The 20488-nt window shown below is 41.0% G+C and overlaps 3 protein-coding genes across 3 annotated transcripts; all 3 read left to right on the forward strand.

Moving 5' to 3' along the window:
• Positions 1-2643: 2643 nt before the first annotated feature.
• LOC308088447 (histone H1.5) lies at positions 2644-4206 on the forward strand. The gene is made up of 2 exons (XM_080432905.1): positions 2644-2745; positions 3469-4206. The coding sequence occupies exons 1-2, from the start codon at positions 2701-2703 to the stop codon at positions 4003-4005; spliced, it is 582 nt and encodes a 193-aa protein (XP_080289031.1). The 5' UTR covers positions 2644-2700; the 3' UTR covers positions 4006-4206.
• A 4471-nt stretch (positions 4207-8677) lies between these two features.
• Positions 8678-15073, forward strand: mpeg1.1 (macrophage expressed 1, tandem duplicate 1; the record flags this gene model as incomplete). The annotated part of the gene is made up of 3 exons (XM_080433549.1): positions 8678-9130; positions 9455-10414; positions 12666-15073. The coding sequence occupies 3 exons, from the start codon at positions 8678-8680 to the stop codon at positions 13425-13427; spliced, it is 2175 nt and encodes a 724-aa protein (XP_080289675.1). The 3' UTR covers positions 13428-15073.
• A 969-nt stretch (positions 15074-16042) lies between these two features.
• prf1.5 (perforin 1.5) lies at positions 16043-20411 on the forward strand. Its single transcript, XM_080433406.1, has 5 exons — positions 16043-16395; positions 16700-16975; positions 17532-17812; positions 18155-18296; positions 18516-20411. Exons 2-5 carry the CDS (start codon positions 16706-16708, stop codon positions 19398-19400), a joined length of 1578 nt encoding a protein of 525 aa, XP_080289532.1. The 5' UTR covers positions 16043-16395; positions 16700-16705; the 3' UTR covers positions 19401-20411.
• Positions 20412-20488: the final 77 nt, after the last annotated feature.

Here is a 20488-nt window from a genome sequence, read left to right on the forward strand (position 1 = left end):
GCTCCCCGGAGTTTCTTTTATTTCCCACGTCGCAGGTCCATGGACCCCCAGCTGCGGCTCAATACTGTGACTGCGGACCGGGCCTCTCCATGGAGCACGACCGTGGATTTCTACTACATTACACTATACCACTACACTATACTGTATATTATCTTAACATTCTTTTATTATACCATTATATACTGCATACACACTATTGCTGTACTATATTATATTATCATATACTATCTTACACTATTATATTTGCTACTATTGTTATTTTTACTACTTGCACTGTATCTCTTTCTGTCTCTCCTCTGTCTCTCTCCCTCTCTCTCTCTTCTTTCCCCCGACACGGTCGAGGCAGAAGGCCGCCACCCTAGAGCCTAGGGTCTGCCTGACGTTTCTTCCAGTTAAGAGGGAGTTTTTCGTTGCCACTGTCGCAAAATTGCTGGCTCAGGGTGGGATGTCGGGTCTCTACTCTACATGTAAAGTGTCTTGAGACAACTTGTTGTGATTTGACACTTTAATAAAATTGAATTGAATTGAATTGAATCACCTTAGAGCAGTGGTTCTCAACCGTTTCAGGCTGTGAACCCCCAAAATAATCATATTTGAACTGCAGACCCCCCAAATGAATCATATTTGAACTGGGGACCCCCCAAATGAATCATATTTAAACTGGGGACCCTCCAAAACAGACCCTCCACCCTCAAAAGCAATTGGAATTGTAGGAGTTGAGGCCTTACATTTTGTTTGACTCGGTTTCACAGATAAATATTGTGAAAATAGCAGATCTACAAGCTCACAACGCCTTGTAGATCGTCTATTTTCAAAATTGTTGCCTCTTTCTTATATTATTGACAATTTGGCCAATGTTTGACCAGTTTGTATAGCATAGTTTTGTTGAATACTTTTGATGCAGTATTTTTTTCTTTTTTGAGGCATTAAAAGGTCTTAAAAGTCCTTAAATTGCCACTTCACTGTCATCTGGGGACACCCCCGGGACCCCCCCCCCCCCCCCCAAATGATATGGGGACCCCCCTGGGAGTCCTGACCCACAGGTTGAGAACCACTGACGTATAGCAGCCAATGACCACTTATAAGATAATCACACATATAACACTATATGTCATTATAATTCATTATACAATGATGTATTACAACTATATAATACATTATGATTGAACAACAAATGTCTGAGACTATGAGTGTCAATTATTAAGTATTAAGCATATGGTACTTGACCTTATAAGTCAGACATGTCCAAAGTTTTTTTTTTGTAGAGACCTGGTTACACTCCTATTAAAAGAAGAAGAATAAATAATAATATATATAATAGCAATGCAGGGCATGCAAGTCCAAATTGTTTTTGCTTTGGTCACAGCAAGGATGAGTGGCTTACGTTTGGCTGCACTACCAACAAAAGACAACATTGATATTGCACTGTAGTTAAATAAATATTTTGTAATGCAATGAATTTGTATGTGACTTTGTTATGGTCCATACAGTCTGACATCCCTATGGTATTTTCATATTTTTTTTAAATATAGCACCTTTGAAAAACATGTAGACATCATAAGATTAAGTCCTAAAATGCTTTATATGATTATTGTTATAAAGCATAATGAATAGGCCTATTTAGCTTGTAACTAATTACAGTGTTATTAAGCAGATTATAATCATTATGTTTAATATACATTATAGACATTGGCTTCATAAAGATTTAACAGTGAGTGAGGTCATTTCATCATTCAGATGTTTACTTCATTAGAAGATTTTGGAATTTACATTTAGAAGTTAAAAAGGCAGCAAAAAAAATGTATGAACATATCACATAATGGAGTAAAATAAGCTAGGCTAATAAAACAGAAATGCATGAATAAAATATTCCTTAATAATCCTTATAGCCTAATGTGAGAATGTGTTGGTTAAAGTGGGGGAAATGCCCGCCAAATGACTCATAAATTCGTTTCTCTCTTCATCTCTCCAGCCCGCGCACAGACTGATATTTTGGCTCAGTTCCAACACCACCCCACAGACACAAATGCTTGGACAAAGCCTTTTTCCACATGAAATACATAATGCAAAATGTGAAGATTAATTTGCTTCGGAGAAAAGTCTGATCAACTATGTATGTATTGAAGGCAGAGGTTTGATTCGTAGCCTATGTTTAATTTGTTAATAGTGGGTCTAAAATGAGTTGTGCTTCTTTGGTCATTTTTTTATGTTTTTAAATCCCTAATATCACTCAAATCAAATCCCGTTTTTGAGCCATTGTATCAATCATATTTACGTTAGCATGCATGCAAATGTTGAAGTTTGCACTAAAGAGTTTACAGAGTGAAACTTAGCTAAAACGTCCAAAATATGCATCTTTGAAATGACACAGAACCACTGGCCATGGGCAATTTAACAATAAAGTCGTGCAGGTTTTTTGATAAACCTGTCTTAACAGACTCTCAAACATATTCTGAATCGCATGGTGTATTTTTTTCTAGGAATGCGATACATTTCACGAATGAAATTTAACAGAATCTGCCTGAAGAAAACACAAGTCCTTCCAGTCTTAAGGGGGAATGAGAGAGACTCTGTTGAGTCTACGCGGTTCTCAATGACGCTTTATAAGTGTTATCAGTGTGGTGGGTGTCACTACAGAGCTGACCTACAAACCCTCTAGCATCACATCTCTCACTTAGCCTGAAGCAGACATTATTTAACATGTCTGCTGTGAAACCTAAGTGTCCCAGGAGGAGATCATCCAAGGTATATTTTGTTATTGTTTGGCATTAAATGTTTCGATGAATTGCAGTGGTGGAAAGTAGTCTAACTGTAGCCTGCTCAAGTACTGTAGGCCTACTTAGGTACAATTTTGAGGTTTTTTTTTACTTTACTTGAGTATTTCCATTTTTCTAGGCTTGTACTTCTACTCCACCTCAGAGACAAGTATTGTACTTTTACTCCACTGCAATTATTTGAAAACGTAATAGCCTACTAGTTACTTTGTAGATTTTGATTATTATTACAACACATACATTAACCACTTCAGCCCTATATGTAAACTTTGGCTATTTGAAAATAGCCGCACTACAAGCTCACAATGTCACTGCAGGACACAGCAACATGTTGTGAGCTTGTAGATCTACTATTTTTAAAAGCCTTTTACACATTTTAGAGGGTCATTCTGCATAACTAGAAGGCTACTTTTACTTTTGGTACTTTAGGCCTACATTTTGATGCCAATATTTTTGTACTTTTACTTGCGTAAATTTTGAATTCCGGACTTTTACTTGTAGAGTAGGCCTATACATTGCAGTATTGATACTTTTACTTTGAGTACTTTTTCCACCACTGATGAATACACAGGACCCCAATGGAAAACAAGCCATGGTGCTTTTTTAGCATCATTTTATATAGAACTGTACTTTCTGTGCTTTTTTTTGGGTTGCAAACTGTTAATAAAGTATTCAATCAATCAATCAAAAACAGGTGAAGAAGACGGGCCCCACTGTGTCTGATCGGATCGTGAAGGTCCTCTCTGGCTCCAGTACGCAGCGTGGAGGCACGTCCCTGGCGGCGCTGAAGAAAGGCCTGCAGGCCGGCGGGTATGACGTGCTGAAGAACAAGGCGAGGGTCCTGCTCACCGTGCGGCGCATGGTGGCCAACAAGTGTCTGGTGCAGGTCAAGGGCACGGGCGCCTCGGGCTCTTTCAGGCTCAACAAGAAGCCCCCGGCAGCACCTCGAAAGAAGAAGGCGGTGAAAGGGCGGGCATCCGCAGCCAAGAAGCGACGGTCCAGTAAAGTCAAGAGGCCAGCGGCCGTTAACAAAGCAGCTGTGGTGGATGGAGGAGATGCTGCGCCCAGCAGCAGCGCGCCCAAAGCTAAGAAGTCTCCCGCGAAAAGGAGAAAGAGTCCCAAGAAGACTAAAAGACCTGCTGCGGCCAAGAAGCCCAATAAGAGTCCCCGAAAAGCCAAGCTCAGTGTCGCCAGGAGAGCCACCCGAGCTAAAGCTGCTGCAAAGAAGTGACTGACTGACAGGACGTTTGATTAATGCTGTCAAACACTGGACTGTGTACCTTCAGCTGTCTCAGCGTTCATTTCACGAGTAGAGCTTCAATTTTCCTTTAGTTGTTTTTTTTCTACAACAGAGAATGCCTTCACACACATACCTTTCCATGATGCACAAACGTATTGTACCTATAAACAATAAAACATATTTTTAATTCATCACCTGATCCTGATGTGTCCTATTTCCTTACTCAATTTTCTCTCTTTTGAAAAGATACAAATAGCCTGTAGCCTGTTTCCTATTAAGTGGGTTCATATCTGTCTAATTCAGTCGCATGTATATGCTATTTTTAAATTTAAGACAAATTACAGGCCTAGCCTACAATGGACATGCAGCCTACAAACTGAAAAAAAGTGCTCAAGTGAATAGCTTATAGCTGGACAATCTCATTCAATTAATTACATAGAAGATTTCATGTGATTTGCCACCACATTAGTCTATATTGCAGGACATTCCAAATAGCGGTTTGATGTTTTCGACTCATATAATGATTATGCTAAACTGCATGGCGAGAGTAGCCTATGATGCGTTTTGGAAAGACTATTACGCACCGTTACGCACGCATCTACGGAGCGCGTTACAGCCAAATGGTATTTGTTGTGAAAATAATATTTGAACTACTAGACTAAACTATGTGTACGCTTAAGATGCATAACGTGTGTGTGGAAAAAACAAAGAAGGAAAAAAAGACTCATGTCAAGAACATCTGCCAACATATCCTGGCTGTATAAGCTTATGTCATCCAAATCGGTACTAGCCTATTTCTAACTATAAAAGCCTCTTTGTTCATTTAGCCTATCCATTTGTAACTCTTGGTGTTTCCACATTTTACATTTGTAGACCCTATAATATAATGAACACAGATGATTTTTTACAGTAGATCTATATATTATCTTAGGTTTGGCTGCACACACAGCTCATCATTTGGCCCATGGACAAAACAGCAGCAGATGACGTCGTGGCGTGTCGAGTCTCTGGTCTCTACACAGAGGTGTAAAGTATTCTAAGTACATTTACTCAAGTACTGTACTTAAGTATACTTTTGAGGTATTTTTTACTTTACTTGAGTATTTCCAATTTCAGTACTTTTACTTCTACTCCACAAGAGACAAATATTGTACTTTTACTCCACTGTTATTTGAAAACTTTAGTTACTAGTTACTTTGTAGATTTTGATTATTATTACAAAAACATTACAAACAATTGAAAATAGCCGACCTATAAGCTCTCAATGCGTGGCAATGCAGGGATTGTGAGCTTGTAGATCTGCTATTTTCAAAATATATTTGAAAACTTGTGAAATGGGACATTCAGAATAATGAGTAGGCCTACTTTCTTGGTACTTTAAGTACATTTCTTTTACCAATACTTTTGTAGGCTACTTTTACTCAAGTCATTTTAAATTCCGGACTTATTGCTACATTGTGGTATTGACACTTTTACTTAAGTAAAAGGTGTGAGTACTTTTCCCACCACTGGTACTCTACAGAGCCACTTGAGGTAATTATCTCAAACAGCATTGACCGGTGAAGGGTGTGACGACAAGCGGTCGTTAAGGTTTTCTTATCAGCAGCAAAAACATTTCATGGAATAAATTCAGTTCGAGGAGCTGTGGCGCCAATCTAATCAATAGTCCCCAAGTAATCCTCGAATAAGATTTAATCTAACAGTGCTGTTGAAGTGTTGAGTTGTCATTTAAGCCTTTAACAGTCACTGACCTGGTACCAATACGAAGTTTGATCTTGTAGCCTATTTGTTTTTCGCGCCATCTACTGGGAAGAAGAAGGTACACGTATTTGAAAAGTTAAAAAAAAAGTCTAAACCCCATTAGCTATCATCATCATATGCAAACCATTTAATCTAAACACGCCATAATAGTAATTGCCTTTGCCTAATTGTTCTTTCGTAAACAAACAATAAATACATTTTCAGGTCAGGATGCCAATTGTATCCAGCCAGGAGAACTCATGCAGGATAAACAAGTCAAATTGGAAGTGATGACACAAAAAAGAAGGGAGACCCCTTTTACCAAACAAACATTACATAGCAATTATTAGTATCAGTATATAGGCCTAGAACTTTAACATCACACTAATTTCACTGATGTTGCTGACTGACTGAACTATTATTTACTTTGTGTTATTTGTTGATCTCCCTTTTCACTGAAATTACTCATTTTGACAGAGAGGCACAATAGCATGACTTAAATGAGACAAAGGCTTGAATACTGTCTGTTCAGATTGAGGAATTTCCAATGACAGCATGTGACCTATAACCAACATGTAAAAGGAAACACTTAACTGGGCACTTCCTAATTTCATATCTTCCCATGTGACTAACAATATTGTCTGGGATTTTGGGGGATTTTTTAATGGTAGAAGAATAAGCAATCAAATGTATAGGGATTCTTTCTTTCTTTCTTTCAATTATTTACAGTAAATGTGTGCGGGACTCCTATCTATACATTCCATATAAATACAAGCTTCACAGAATTATTATTAGTCACACACACACACACACCTACAGTATGTATGTATGTATGTAAGAAGGTACTGTAGGTAATAGGTTTGCTTTGTAGGTATGTATGGTAGTAAAGTATGTAGGTATGTAGCCTATGCGTGTAAATATGTATATGGTTGTATTGTATGTATGTAATGTATGCATAACAAGAGCTATAAGGCTATTTGTAATATGGTAGGCTAAATATGTTAAAATGAAAACAAGATCTGAGTTTTAATAGAATCAGACAGATCTCCCCCTCAGACTCTCCCTATCCCTGATCGAGCTCGTCTGACACCATGTTGGGGATCTCTATACCACCAAAATCTGGACGGACGGACACACGTGCACGCACACGCGTGCACACACACACACACACACACACACACACACACACACACACACACACACACACACACACACACACACACACACACACACACACACACACACACACAATCTCTTTCCCTGACACAGCCACAGTGACACCCATACACTCTTCCAACACACAAGTTGTCAACAGAACCTGCTACTAGTCTCAACAATGTGTCATCATTATTTACAGTAAAGGAGAGAAGCATAGATATAGATAGGAGCCCATCCCATGTACTGAAAATAATTAAAATAATTTTTTGTTGTTGCTCATTTTCAAACAAACAGAAAACTGTCCATGTGATCAAAGACTAAAAACACAATTACAAAACATGTTAACAGGAACAGGTTAACAGGAACAAAATGACGTTTGAAAACAAGAATGAGGAACTATAGGCTTGATCTTCAGAAATCCCCTTTTGATTGATTGATTGAAAATGTTATTAGGCAAAAGAATGTAAAACAACACAGTTACATTTATAATACTTTTGTCTAAAAGGTCCGACCAAAAAAGTCCTTGCGGACTTGTTTCCGTTGGGGTCCTTGAATTAATTTCATAGACATATATAGTAGCAACCAAACAGTTCAAAAATCAACATGAAAATACAGAGAAAAAAATACTACTATGTACAAAAAAAGCATGAAAAATAAAAAATATATAAAAAAAAGGGGGGGGGGGTCGTCTGTCTACAGGGAAACTGGTACTAGCTCCTCTTTTGGCCTCCAGAAAGATGAGTTTTTAGGGCTGTTTTGAATGGGCCCAGCGAACTGCATTTTTTGAGGGATGGGGTTAGACTATTCCATACCTTGGTGGCTGTGCTGTAGAAGGAGAATTTGCCCATGTTTGTTTTATGGGTGGGTGGTACCAGATTGTTGTTTACGCTCCCTCTAGTTTCGTGACTGTGGGTGTCACTAACCTTTTTGAGGTATTTATACAGATATGCGGGTATAGGGGGCATTTCCGGCAAATCTGCATTTACAATTTTGAAGACCAGTCCCATTTTTAGTTGTTTAACCCTGTCTTCCACCCTGAGCCAGCCTAGGCTGGCAAAGTGAGTGGGAGAGAGGTGGGTCATGGGCCCCAGTCCGAGAAGTAGTCGAATCAGTTTGTTTTGGGAGGTTTGAAGCTTAGTCTTCAGTGACACTGAGGTGTTGGAGTACCAAGAGGAGCAAGCATAGTCAAAAAGGGGCTGAATCAGGGCCCCTGAGAGGGTCCTGAGGGCCTGGGGGTTGACAAAAGAGGAAACTCTGCCCATAAATCTGGTTCTCTGGTTTACTCTTTTGACCACCTTTGTTGCCATGCTTTCACCTGTCAGGTATTTGTCAAGAATACATCCCAAATAGGTAATCTCTTCTTTGCTAGTGATGATTGTGTCATCGACTTTGACCTTGAAGTCATTTACCTTCATTTTACTGAGGGAATGTTTGGTCCCAAATGACCTTTAAGTCAGGGGTCTTCAACAGGGGGTCCGGGACCCCTAGGGGGTCCTCAGAGATACTGCAGGGGGACCGCCAAATCTTTGTGTGATATGGACTTTATTTTTTATAATTTTTACAATAAACGCTTGAACCCTTGCATCCCTATTCTGGTGGGAACGTTAGCCGAAAATAGCAGAAGTGCAGGATAACAGGAACAATTTAACAAAGAATGTAAAAGTGACTACCTGACATTTGAAACCTGACATTTGAAAACAAGAATGAGGAACTATTGATCTATATAAATCTTCAGTCTTGCGCTGTTGCCAGTTCCTTCTAAGCCATGGCTCGAAGTGCAGGAACATTGCTCATTCTCTGTTTCCTCCATATCTGCTCCCCTCACCCACTCAGCCACTCCACCAACTGGCTCCGTCAATGCCGTGCCTCCACTAACCTCTCCATCGCAGCCCTGGAGGTGCTGCCAGGGGGAGGCTGGGACAATTTGAGGAACGTAGACATGGGTCGGGTGATGAATTTGACCTACTCAGAGTGCCAGACCACAGAGGACGGGCTCTACCTCATCCCTGATGAGGTGTTTGTCATCCCTCAGAAGGAGACAGGAGTGGAGACCAACTCAGAGATCATCAGTTCCTGGTTGGAGCAGAAAAGCTCCATGTCTTTCAGTATAAATTCAGACATATCCTTCTTCTCAGTACTGAATGGCAAGTTCTCTGTTGAGAACCAGAGGATGAAAACTCACCAGGTCAAAGACGCTTCAACTACAGCCAGAGTTCAAGTGAGTTAAGAGTGTATATTTTGACATACGAAAATAACTTAATTATTTTAGTTTATTAAAAACGTATCTGTCGAATAGATTAGGATTAAGTTGATATGCAATGTATTTTGGATGAAGTATGGAAGCATTCAGAACTATTTCTAAGTTCTCATCCATAATGTGTGTGAATATACTATATTCTGTTTAATTAAATGCATTTAGATGTGGCGGAGTAAAAACTGAGTTACTTTTAAAAGTGAATGAAAAAAAAAAAAGCAAAATTATTGCAGCAATAAGCACCAAGCCCTGTCTGACGTGATAATGACAAGCTCCTTTCCATTGCAGGTCCGTAACTTCCTCTACACAGTAAAGGCTTATCCAGACTTCACTCTCGACTCGCGATTTGCTCAGCAAGCAGCGGGGATCGCCAATGCTATTGAAAACAACCAGACAAAATGGGCAAAACATCTTTCTGAGAAGATGGTGCTCGACTATGGAACCCACGTCATAACAAGTGTTGATGCTGGAGCCTCCTTAGTGCAGGAGGACTACCTTCGTTCCACGTATGTGTCTGACATGGTGTCACAGAGTTCCTCCATCACAGCTTCAGCTGGCTTGAACTTTTTCGACAAACTCAAATTTGACATAAGTAGCCAGAGCACACAACAGAGTTCAACGCTTCAAGCATATCAGTCCAACATTACATATTCTTTGGTAAAGAGCCATGGAGGGGTTCCTTTCTACCCCGGCATCACACTGCAGAAGTGGCAGGAAAATATCAGGAACAATCTTGTTGGTATTGACCGGTCGGGTCTACCGCTGCACTACATCATAAACACCAACACCTTCCCTGATCTGCCAGAGCCCACCGTTGAGAAGGTAGCTCTGTCAGTGCGTAAGGCCATAGATCTTTACTTCACAGTCAACACCCACCCTGGCTGTGTCAAAGTTGATTCGCAAAACTTTAACTTTCAGGCCAACGTTGATGACAACTCTTGTGAAGGCGCCGCCTCAAACCTCAGTTTTGGGGGCGTCTACCAGCGCTGTGCAAAACTCAGCTCAGATGCAGATCCACTTTGCCAGGCCCTGGCTCAGAAAAACCCGGATACAGGTGATTACTCCTGCCGTCAGCCTTACTTCCCCACTTTATTGAGATCAGAGGTGAGACAGCAAAGTTACAACTCATATGAATGTCATGTGGAAAGCTACCATTGTGGGTTGTTTGGGTGGTCTAGGTGTCACCGTCAAGTTTGCCAGAACAAATATTACGTTCGCTCGGCTCGTGTTGACACCTACTGGTGCTCTGTTAAGCTGGCTCCAGACCAATCCAAATCGGCCCGACTTTGGGCCGATTTGGCTTCGGGAAGCGTCGGCCAGTCGGTTAGGGGTCCGTCGGCCAGTCGGTTAGGGGTCCGTCGGGACCTTTTCGGCCGACCCAGAGCCGACCGAACATGTTCAGCTTTTTAGCCGACTGGCAGAGCAGTGGCAGTGACAACAAAGGGCTGTCGGTGTTGCCAGATTATGTGAGAGAAACAAGCGACCATGTCTATGAAAACCTACATTCACTGTTTCTCGTTGTTGCTCCCAGAGAGAGAGAGAGAGATTGATTGATTTGACCTAGTTTTGCGCAGTTTTGGTGCGCAACACAACCCTCGTTTAAGTGAATTGCTTTCACCTGCTGCTGCTGTGTGGAGCGCAGTGGTGGAAAAAGTACTCAAATGTTTTACTTAAGTAAAAGTATCAATACTGCAATGTAGAAGTACTCCGTTACAAGTAAAAGTCCCGAATTAAAAATGTACTTGAGTGAAAGTACAAAAGTATTGGTATCAAAATGTACTTAAAGTACCAAAAGTAAAAGTACTCAAATGTTTGAAAATAGCAGATCTACAAGCTCACATTCGCGACGCGTTGTGAGCTTGTAGATCGGCTATTTTCAAATAGCCTAGGTATAAAATAGAGCTAAAGTGGTTACTGTATGTTTTATAATGTAATAATTTATATCTGCAAAGTAACTAATAACTAAAGTTTTCAAATAATTGTAGTGGAGTAAAAGTAGAATATTTTCCTCAGAGATGTATGGAGTAGAAGTAAAAGTACTGAAAATTAGAAATACTCCAGTAAAGTAAAAAATCCTCAAAAGTGTACTTAAGTACAGTACTTGAGTAAATGTACTTAGTTACTTTACACCACTGGCGGAGTGTGCGCTACAGGGCATATCTCCAAGCCAGGGTGACCTACCCAGGCTCATGAAATTCATATGCAGGCATAGTAGCCAATTAGAATGAAATCCGCAAAAACGGACTCATATACTGATACAGAACCATATATTGGCTATTATATTATGGCTATCGGGTGGAAATCTTGTATGTTCCTTTTTTATTATTATTTAAAAACAATTTAAAATCGTGAAAATAGCCAATCTACAAGCTGTAATTATTAATAATTAAGAAATACTATATTTTAAAGAGTGAAAAATCAACTAAAGTCATTATTAGTGCAAGTTCATTCACATTTCATTTGAATGAAAATAACTTGTGGGTAAAATACATTCTGTGAATCTAATGTGATTAATGTGACCCCTACTTCAGTCAGTGAAGTCCAGGGCTGAATGTGACATATTGAGACCTATATAACTAAATATTGGTCATTTGCCAACACATTATTTTGTGAAATAAATGGGTTATATTTCACAGATAGTTATACTATTCTTATAATATATTAAAATACAATGATCCTTAACCTTCAAGTTAAATGCATTATTTCCCTGGACTTAAAAATCATTTTTGGACTTAAAAATCATTATTATTTTTTTGGATGGCCTTCCTGCCCTGGCAGGAAGACCGGGCAGGGCCTTTGTGCCCTCCAAAAAATTACAACACCAAAGGCCAAGTGGCCTTGCCCCTAAAATGACGAAATTCCAGGCTTGAATGCAATAGATGTACTCTGAGTCTGTTACAAGTAAAAGTCCAGAATTCAACATTTACTTGAGTAAAAGTACTAAAGTATTGGTATAAAAATGTACTTAAAGTACCAAAAGTAAAAGTACAAAAATGTTTGAAAATAGCAGATCTACAAGCTCAGAACGCGTGCATCGCAACACGTTGTGAGCTTGTAGATCTGCTATTTTCAAATAGCTTATAGGTATAAAATAGGGCTAAAGTGGTTAATGTATGTTTCATAATGATTTATATCTGCAAAGTAACTAGTAACTAAACATTTCAAATAATTGTTGTGGAGTACAAGTATAGACAATTGGAAATACTCCAGTAAAGTAAAAGTACCTCAAAATTGTACTTAAGTACAGTACTTGAGTAAATGTACTAGTTACTTACACCACTGCACGTCAGTGAAGAAAAAACGCTGGGAACATCCCTAAGTGGCTTTGCAGGGAAACAAGCCCAAAGTCGCTTATAATAAGCAGACCTGGCAACGCTGGCACGCTAAAAGTCAAATTAGCACATGAATGGCCAGTCGGCTGACAGACTTAAATGGTAACTTTTGCCAACCGAATACCAGTCTGTTGCAGTCTGGAGTAGTCTGCAATAGTCTGGACGAGTCTGTTTGGTGCGGAGTTGCCTTTAACGGAATGGTACCAAAAAACTCCGGTTATTTATTTGGAGGATTCTATGGCCCGTCCCTCCTGAACCCCCTTACCAAAGTCAAGAGCTGTCCCCCTAACTTCATCCCTGTGAAGTTTCTTTCTGACAGTCTGATGATCTGTTTGAGCAATGACTATGAGACTGGCACCAGATACTCTGTGGACTTTGGAGGCCTGTTCGGCTGCGAGTCAGTCAACCCCTTGTCAGGGGGTCAACGTCGCTGTCCCCCCAAGTTCAGTCAACACCTAGTCACCGTCAGTGATGGCTGTGAGATCCTATACTGTGTCCAGTCAGGTTTGTTCACGGGAGGGGAACTGCTGCCGATTCGTCTACCTCCTTTCACTCGACCACCGTTGATTAGCATGCTAGCTACAAACACGGTTATGGTTATGACGGAGGCAAGCAAGAGCTGGGTCAGAATGGGAAATACCAAGATGTGGAAACTGGCCAGCCTAGAGGAAATCAATGAGATTGCACGGGAAGTTGACCCACAATCAAGCCAGATGTCTGGCGGAGCAAAGACAGGGCTGGCCTTTGGAGTGATTGGGCTTGTGATCTTAGTGGCAGTAGGGGTGATGGTCATGGTAAAGAGGAGGAGGAGGGGCGTGTCTGTGTTCAGGAGGGCTAGGGGATATGAGGAAATAGATGGAGAGGCAGGGAGTGACAGAGCAGAGCAGAGACAGGAGGAAAAGACAGAAACACACAGCGAAACGGATTAGCACATGTTAACTGCTTTTAGCTTCAGACCCATATAAGATGAGCAATTTTATAAATGTTATGGATCACAGCATTAATGTTGGTGAAACAGGGTTTTCTTTGCGAGTCCTGTGATGTTGTGTTCACTGTGGCTCTTCTAAAATGACTGCTAATCTGAAAGTTAACGGCATCTGTATGTTAGTTCTTTGGTAAGCTTTTACACTCACTTTAAATGATTTTTTTTAATTCAATTGTGTGACATTTGCATATTGACTTTAACTGGCCTCTTTGATATTTACAATGTATTCTTGAATGTACAGCATAAAAAAGGTATACACCACAATTAAATTTCATTTAAAACGACGGGCTGAACCATAATAAATGTTTTTGTGTTGATTCATTCATTTGAAGGGGCACACATAATGTGGAAATAATAATCATAGGCACAAACTCAGTAGTTGCTCTCCTGTTAACATTTCTAAAAAAAAATATCCTCACTTTAAGCTTCTTATTCACCATGTTTACTTTGCTCTGTGCACAATAAATTTAATACAATTTCACGCATAGCATAAAAAAGCATTAGTCTAAGTCAGCAAACTAGACAGGGTTGCTGCTCCCATAGATTTACAAAGCAAACAGCACCCTCTTGAGGGGATCAATGTCATGTGCTACTTGCCTTACCTTGATGCGTTTGGCAATGTATCTGTGTGTGTCTGTTAGTGAGTGCCACTAATCTCACATACTACACATTTCCACATTATTTATTGTGCCTTGCATGCGGACAGCAGAGCTAGGAAGTCAATTCTTTAATACTTTTCAAATTGGTCAATGACAACTGATAGAGCTGATAAGGGAATGAAAAAACTTGCTCTATGTTGATAAAAACTCTTTCTAGTTAAACAGCTGAAAACCCAGACTAAAAAAGATGAGACGGAATCAAGCAGACACAGGCTAGTTCTCAAGTTAAAAAGTTGACATTGTATTAAGAGGGAGAATCAATACATGAGGCAGCGTACAGCAAAATAGCTCTCTGCCTAAATAAACAGTCAATGATCACAATAGTTATACACAAAGGAAGTTGTTATCAGCTCTGACGATGACAGCTGGCCATGTGGAGCCAACTCAATAGGTTGAGAGAGAAGATGGCAAGGTTATGGTGTGACAGTTTATCTTGGACAAACAGCGTCCAAATGTCTGGAACAACACTTTGACCTCGGCTCTGACCGGCGTAGCCCAGAGGTGTTGTTGCTTTGTCATAGATGGTCAAGTTAAATCCAATGAGCTGTTATTGTATTCCTCCAGAGATAATCAGTGACAATCAGAGGAGACATGTGGTTGAAGGCTATACTCTCCCAAAGACCAACACTATGGCAGTGACAGGGACTACTTGGGGCCTTAGTCATTACTAGCTGAACTGGGTTGGATAGAAAAAAGAAAAAAGAAACAAACATACAAATAAAAACATTTCGCCAATGGGCTTTAACGTTTTTAGATATTGTTTATTTAGAACTGTCAACGGCGAGGTTACATGGAGCAAGTCAGAGGAACATTGATATGTGGTCTAACTTTGCAGATAAGCTTAAAGACTTGGCTTAAGTGTTGTACACAGTGTTGTGACCTTGCACAGGTATAGACATGGTGTTTGGCCCTTGCATTTCGAGACATTGTTGGTCCGGGGAGGGGTGGGTGGGTTTATTATTATTATTTTTATTATTATTTTTATTAACCTTCTGTGTTGTTTTTAAGTTGTGTATGTGTTTGTATCTTGTTTTTGTTGAAAAATGTATCCATTCGAACATGATTGTATTGTCGATATAATAATAAAAACGATTGATAACAAAAAAATCCATATACCTCCAATCAGTTGACCTTAATAAAAGACTGACGAATAACATTATTTTCAAAGAATATCATAATACAAAAAGTGACTTTGAATCCTTTGTAGCGGAGGTTCTCAAAGTTTATATCCCAAACCCCTCCAAAATAACAACTAAAAGGTTTTTCCTGCTAGGTTTGAGTTTTGCATATTTACTCCTTCTGAAATCCTAGAATACTACATTTGTGATCCAAACCCTGACCTGAGCTATTTTCACTTCAAAAGAACATGACATTTGTGAAATGAGTTAAAAACCAGCTACCCGGGCCCTGCAAAGCAAAGGTACAACTTATCTTCCCTAAAGCTTGCTCAGAGAACCACAAACATTCCACCATCTTCCATAAATAGACAAAGACCAAGGCTGACACCATAGTTTTGTTAACGTTATCAGCACACAGACAGACTGGCTCATGCATTATAAACACAAAGACATGCACAGTGAGAGGGGAAGATAAATGGATATACAGTATTCACATGTCCATGAACACAGGAGCACGTGCACGCGCGCACGCACACTCTCCCATCCTTTTCCTGTAAGTTACGGGCATGCTGTCAATCCGTCTCTCGTGACTAGACAAGCTTCCCCTCCCCCTACGCACACATGAACAAACATCTGTGAGGGGATTCATAAAGCCAGCTATTGAAAAGCAAAACAAAACCACTCATGCTGAGGAAATCAGTGTCTGTCTGTCTGACCTAAGGGAGGGCTGGTGGGGGGTGGAGAGAGAGAGAGAGAGGGGATGAGAAAGAGAGAGAGAGAAATCCCTGAAGCAGGGTAACTCCCTTGGTCTTCATCATAAAGAGGAGAACATACAATAGAACAGTGTGCAGGCTTCCTGCACAAACTGCACAAACTCTGTCGTCCATTTCCCAGATTGAGCTAGACTGCAGGCAGTTTGGAGTTAAACGTTCAGCGCTCCATTTATACCCCGCTATTCAATCTTCTAGAGAGTCTGTGAAAAAGGGAGAGGCACAACATTCATTGGTCAGCTGTCACAAAATCCGGTGAGACTTTTCTGTTGGGGAGGACAAAAACAGTTCCACCCTCTCAAGTTCAAGATCACTGGGAAGGAAAAAGACGAGGGAGAAAAGAAGAGACAAACACCACATCCAAGGTAAGAATTCAGTACACATTTCCGTTGTGCATGCTTGTTTATGTTGTCACAACAGCTGTGGTGTGTATGAATGCTTCCAGAAGAGAGGGGATTAGAAACGTGCCCTGATTTATTGTCAAGTAGATAAATGCCAGTTTATAAGCCTGTGTTCTGCTTCCCACAGCAACCTATTACGTTGAGATATGGATAGAAGTTTTGATCTAAAAGGCAAACGTAGTATCTTCTAACCAGAGATTTACTGTTACATTAAATGGTGGTACAGTATACTATAGGTACCATATCATTTCAGCCTTTTGCATTTCAGTGACACATGGCAGTTCCACGATGCCCAATGAGCAACTCCTTAGTATTTATGTTGGCTCTGCCCGTCATGTTGGGGTTCTGTGGCGCCAATGGCTGTCGGCTCGGCTCGGCGTCAGAGTGCGAGAAAGCACCTTTTGTTCCGGGCCATAACCTGGCGGGGGAGGGCTTTGATGTGGTGCGGATGCGACGGACGGGAGCGTACGTCATCGATGTCAAAACCCACCTGAGTGACAACCAGACCTGCACACTCTGTCCCAACCGTTTCCACGAAGGACAGGTAAGACACAGCTCACCTGCTGAAACATTAGGCAGGTCAGTGTGTGCTGGCATTCCCCTTTTCTCGGCTCTCTTCCCTCCATTCCATAATTATGTCATTACTTCCATACTATCTATTCCAAGGGTCTTCAACAGGGGGTCCGGGACCCCTAAGGGGTCCTCAGAGTTACTACAGGGGGGCCGCCACATATTTGTGATAGGATTTTTTTTTTTTACATTAACCACTTGAACCCTAGCAATCCCTTTTCTGAGGAGAACTTTAGCCAAAAATAGGCAAAGAAGTTTTGGTGTAGAGGGAAAAAAGAAAAGTTTCATCTGAAACACAATTTTATACAATATAGAGGGGGTCCATGCTTCATCTCTCTCTCAGCTAGGGGGTCCTTGGCCTGAAAAACGTTGAAGAGTCCTGATCTATTCTTTTCTTCCCCCTCCTTGTATTCAATCCATCCTCCATTTGTTCTATGACATCCGTCTGCCTCCCACCATTCTTTTTTTCATCTTCCCCAACTTTATTTCCTGTTTTTCACCCCCCGCCTCTCCCCTCTCCTTCTCCTCAGATTCAGAAGCTCCCAGCAACAGTCTTGGACTGGCGTCCCTTCAGCCGCTGCAGCAAGCAGCTCTCCAGCGCCCTTCACCACTCAGTGAGCTCCCTGCTGCGTAGCTCCAACTCCCTGGTCAGTAACAACTGGGGAATGGGACTCTACCTGGATGACCAGGGCAAACTGGGCAAGGCAGTCCTGGGAGGCAGTCGCTCAGACATGGCCATGTTTGCGCGCTCACAGCACAACGTAGACAAGGCCACCTTTGCCATCCACGACATCAGCTGTACCTACTACAGGTAAAGGTCGTAACAGTAGAGTTGGATCAAGTTAACAGGAGTTTGTCATTGACCTGCTTGAAATTAGCTGAGGTAAAATGTTATTTCACATCTGAACAATATATTTATTAAAAATATTTAATGAGAAAGAAAACACTGTATCATCATGAAAATGTGGGACAGGTTCATAAACCTTTTTTAAGGACATTTGATCAAGATGCAAATACACATTTTATTTGTTTTATAACAGATGAGATCTTACAGTGACCTTATTTATTCAGCTTCATCTCAGAAGCCTCTATACAGCACTATATTAAATTTCCACTGTGCTTGAGTTTAACTCCACAGGTCTTGTTTTCTCAGCTACAGGCTGGCTGACCACCCACAGCTCAGTGCAGAGTTCACCAAGCATCTGAAAAGACTCCCACAGAGTATTGCTACAAACCAGCACAGAGCTCAGTATAGACGGCTGATAGACACCTATGGAACACACTACATACACCAGGTCAGTGGGCTTTGGGTCAATACAAACAGTGTTCAAAGGCAGTTCAGGCCTATCCGTGGCTGTGGCAGTATATCTGTAAATAGCAGCATCAGACCACAAACTATTTGTATCAAGGATGTACAAAAAGCTAAAAAACATCCACATTAAAATGTGTGTGTGTGTATTATAAATTATATACAGTGTATGTATGCTAACTGATGCTGTGTGCATGTGTCCCAGGTCCGGCTCGGTGGCAAGGTGAAGTGGGTCACTGCCTTCAGGACTTGCCTGGCCACACTGAAGGGCCTCTCCGAGTCCAAAATAAGATCATGCCTAAATGTTGAGCTCCGGATGTCCCTGGGCTTCATCCCCGCCAATGCCTCCTTTTCCCAAAACTGTGACAACGTTCTGAAGGCCAACATGAGCATGGGCTTCTACCACGGGTTCATGACCCATAAGATTGAGGTGATCGGAGGAGAGAGGTACTTCCCCGACATCCTCTACAATCAAGACCCATCTGAAGCATACCACAGCTGGATGAAGAGCCTCCAGGATAATCCTGATGTGGTGTCTTATGCCATCTTCCCTCTCCATAACCTGGTGGAGGACCCAGAGATTAGCAACAACCTGAGGAGCTCCATCACCGAGTACATTAAGGAGAGCCAGCTTCCGGTGGACCAGGCGGACAGGAGCTGCTCCCCGACTCCGAACCTGGACCACAACTGCTGCCCCCTACGGGCTGGCAGAGGAACGCTCCAAATGGAGATCCAGCGCGCTGCAGGTTTGAGGGCGGACTCGATCACTAAAACAGACGCCTACGTGAAGATCTTTTACAACGGCATGTACGAGGAGACGGAGACGGTGATGGATGATAATGATCCCGTATGGAATGCAACGTACACATTTGGCTCAGTCGAGCTTGGTCAGCAGCTAAGGTTCGAGGTCTGGGATAGGGATGTGTTTTACAACGATCTAGCAGGGATGTGTGTAGTGTTTCCTGAGCAGGGAACATATTCACTAAGCTGCCAACTAAAGAAAGGAGTTCTTTATTTCACGTATACAGTCACATGTGACCAACACCTAACAGGCTACAAGTGCGGACGGTACTCCCCAAATGCTGAATAGATTACAGGATTAGAATACAGTATTATTAGTGTGTACATGTTTATATTATGTAAATAGACCTAGTCAGTGGAAGGATTTCTCATTGCTAGGAAACAGCTTGGGTCCAAGTTCATGAACTGTCAGCTACTGATGTTAACAAACACTGCAACCGGAAACGAACATGGACCCATTTAGAATGTTTGTATTATATTCAAGTTTCAAATATATTTCAAGTGTGAAAAGGTCTATATTAGAATAGAACAGAATAATAATATTCTGTTATTCACTGGAGGCCAGCGGGCATGGCACATAACAATAGACAAATCACAATAAACTGTTGTACTGTCCAAGAATGTGCCCAACATATCTCCATCCATTCAACAGTGAATTCAGAACACTGGATGTAGTATTCTACATCTGACTCCTAAACCAAACTGTCAATGTTTGGAGAGTTACTGTCTCCCATTCCTTGTCTTTCATTTGCATCCTCACATCATTCCATGTCTTTTTTTTGCAGCCTCACCTCATAGGAATTCTATTTTAGGGCAAGCCGTTTAGTACATATTTGCCATTTTAAGTACCTTTTTTTTTAGGTTGCATTATCTGGTACTGTAGTTTTTTTGTTGTTGCTTTTCACCCAAATTTAGTCGGTATGCCAATTGATTGGTAGAGTATGTTAATGCAATATAACTATACAATTGGGGTGGATGTATTTTGTTTCCCTACTCTTCTATTGAGACATTTAGATCGTGTCAAAGGTCATGTCTCACAGGATCTGACAAATTTTGACCTGATGGTCAAGAGTCAATTCATCCCGAGCAAGCAGGCAGGTTCTAGTAGTTCAATGGTAAAAATGTCAGCACTTGGTTCAAATCCGGGGTAGAAGAGGAAAGTTACATAGTGCAGCTTTAATCTAATGATGTCCATGAAATACATTTCTAAAATACTAAAGTCGACCATTATAGCACTGACGAAGGTCCTAGGAGGACCGAAAACGTTTTGCTTTTTTAATTCACTGAGCACCGAGCACATGGGCATCACAAAATAAAGAAAAACATTTTCTTTAAAGTCTCGTCTAAGGAGTATATCCTATAATTTCATGCAGCGAG

This window comes from Gymnoscopelus braueri (assembly GCF_963280865.1).
Source record: "Gymnoscopelus braueri genome assembly, chromosome: 7".
NCBI classification, from domain to species: domain Eukaryota; kingdom Metazoa; phylum Chordata; class Actinopteri; order Myctophiformes; family Myctophidae; genus Gymnoscopelus; species Gymnoscopelus braueri.

Bases quoted from the DNA above. Each gene is read 5' to 3' on its own strand.
- prf1.5 (XM_080433406.1), top strand. From the start codon at position 16,706: ATGGCAGTTCCACGATGCCCAATGAGCAACTCCTTAGTATTTATGTTG. The intron at 16,976-17,531 runs GTAAGACACAGC...CCTTCTCCTCAG, and splicing joins ACCGTTTCCACGAAGGACAG to ATTCAGAAGCTCCCAGCAAC. The intron at 17,813-18,154 runs GTAAAGGTCGTA...TTGTTTTCTCAG, and splicing joins ATCAGCTGTACCTACTACAG to CTACAGGCTGGCTGACCACC.
- LOC308088447 (XM_080432905.1), top strand. From the start codon at position 2,701: ATGTCTGCTGTGAAACCTAAGTGTCCCAGGAGGAGATCATCCAAG. The intron at 2,746-3,468 runs GTATATTTTGTT...AATCAAAAACAG, and splicing joins CCAGGAGGAGATCATCCAAG to GTGAAGAAGACGGGCCCCAC.